The sequence below is a fragment of the Rhagoletis zephyria genome, unplaced genomic scaffold (assembly GCF_001687245.7).
Source record: "Rhagoletis zephyria isolate East Lansing unplaced genomic scaffold, Rhagoletis_zephyria_1.1 Rzeph_scaffold_49896, whole genome shotgun sequence".
NCBI lineage: Eukaryota > Metazoa > Arthropoda > Insecta > Diptera > Tephritidae > Rhagoletis > Rhagoletis zephyria.
The window spans coordinates 1-1766 of NW_016206950.1; the positions used below are offsets into that span (position 1 = coordinate 1).

The following is a 1766-nucleotide window of genomic DNA, read 5'->3' on the forward strand; positions in this document are numbered from 1 at the left end:
AATTCATTCATGTTGTTGTGTATTCCTTTTATGTTCCATTGTAGTACGTAAAAAGTCATTGTCCGATAAAAAAATTAACGTCCGGAGTTCCTCTTATTTGTACATTTAAATTTTCGTCGACACTGCTTGGGGATATGAAATAGCTATTGCTTTGAATTAGTTGTTGACTGATTCGAGTCATAGGCGAGTCAGTTATTAGGCTTGCTGTTGTCGGGTTTGTGCTTTTGTGAGTTGTAGCTGTTTTTAAAAACGTTGTTGTTTGTTCACTTGAAGGTTTGTCTAGATTCTGAGGAGTACTAGACGGCTCCTCGTTTAAAGAAGTTTTTTTGATGGTGTTTTCATCTATTTTATTTGTTGGTTCGTTATTGCTGTTGTTGTTGTTTGCTTGTGTTGTGATATTATTGTTGATGCTGTTGGCCTTTGCGGCGAAAGACAAAGGGGGTGATGCTCTCGGAAACTGTGCTGAGTACATTTCTCTTGCTTGTTTTAGTGTGCATTTTCTTTGAATTTTTATTTTTAGAATCTCCTTTTGTTGAACGAATTTGGGACATTTATTAGAGTTTGCAGCATGGTCTTCGTCACAGTTGGCGCATTTAATACGATCGCAGTCGTTTTGATGGGGTGGTCGGCTACATATTTCACACAGTGGATCGTTACTACAGTGTTTTTTTGTATGACCCAAACGCTGACATAATTTGCACCGCATAGGGTTTGGGAAATACTCCCTTACACGTGCTTTGTGCCATGAAATGTCAATTGTTTCTGGTAGCCTATATAGGTCGAAAGTGAGTAAGATTACTCCGCTAGGCACTGCTTTGTTTTCAATCATTCTTGTGAACTTGAAAATATCGACCACTCCCTCAGCAGCTAATTCCTTTTTTATTTCTTCATCGGATAGATTTTTAAGGTAAGGTGCGAAGACCGTGCCTTTAACGTAATTAAGATTTTCATGTAGTTTGCATTTAATCTCACATATACCTGGTAGTTGTTTCGTAGAAATGAATTTGTTAGCACTTTTTTTGTCTTTTACCAGCAACAGCAAGTTACCGTCCCTAAGTTCCGTAATGGTTTCTATGTCTTTACTTATTACCTGTAACGATCTTTGTACAGCAAAGCATGAATAGTGGGAAAGAGGCTTTTGTACATTTGTGGAGGAAACTACGACATACTTAGGGTTAGTAAGGTTTGTGGGGCTGGCTAGTTCGGGGAATTGTATAAGCTGCAGGTGTTTGTTACTATATGAATAACTGCACTTAGAAAGTATAGTAGAGTAGATAGAAAAAAACGCAATCAAGAACACAACCGTACGCGACGAATGCTAGTCGATGACTGAGCTCTTAACTTTAAAATTTGTTGTGAAAAGAAAAAAAATTTAGCTTTCGTTTTTCTGGAAAAAATTGAGTTGACCCTTTTTCGAACCATCTCAACCAGCTTGGGCCACTACATCGGCATCGCCTTCCGAAGAGGAAAGTTTATTATATACGATGACCTAAACGACATAGAGATAGCTACGAAGTCAACGCACAAAATGTTGCTAAGTCTTTTAATTTATGTAATTATATAAATAAAAAAATGTTATACCCATCGAAATCTATTATTTCCTACTTTTATTAAATATCACTTCAAGCGCTACGTAGTAACTTTCTCGATATCTCAATTCCATCGACAATGGAAGTTAGCGCTACATACCATTTTCTCTTAAACCACGAAAGCTACAAATTGTTTCTTTCCACAACAAATTTTAAAGTTAAAAGCTACAATTAATG

At 36.7% G+C, this 1766-nt stretch overlaps 1 protein-coding gene across 1 annotated transcript; it reads right to left on the bottom strand.

Annotated features, from left to right (window-relative positions):
* Window positions 1-103: 103 nt before the first annotated feature.
* On the bottom strand, window positions 104-1247 carry LOC108355773 (uncharacterized; the record flags this gene model as incomplete). The annotated part of the gene is made up of 3 exons (XM_017606907.1): window positions 104-927; window positions 979-1100; window positions 1170-1247. Coding segments are annotated over 3 exons (1024 nt in total), but the record flags the coding sequence as incomplete, so codon positions are not given.
* Window positions 1248-1766: the final 519 nt, after the last annotated feature.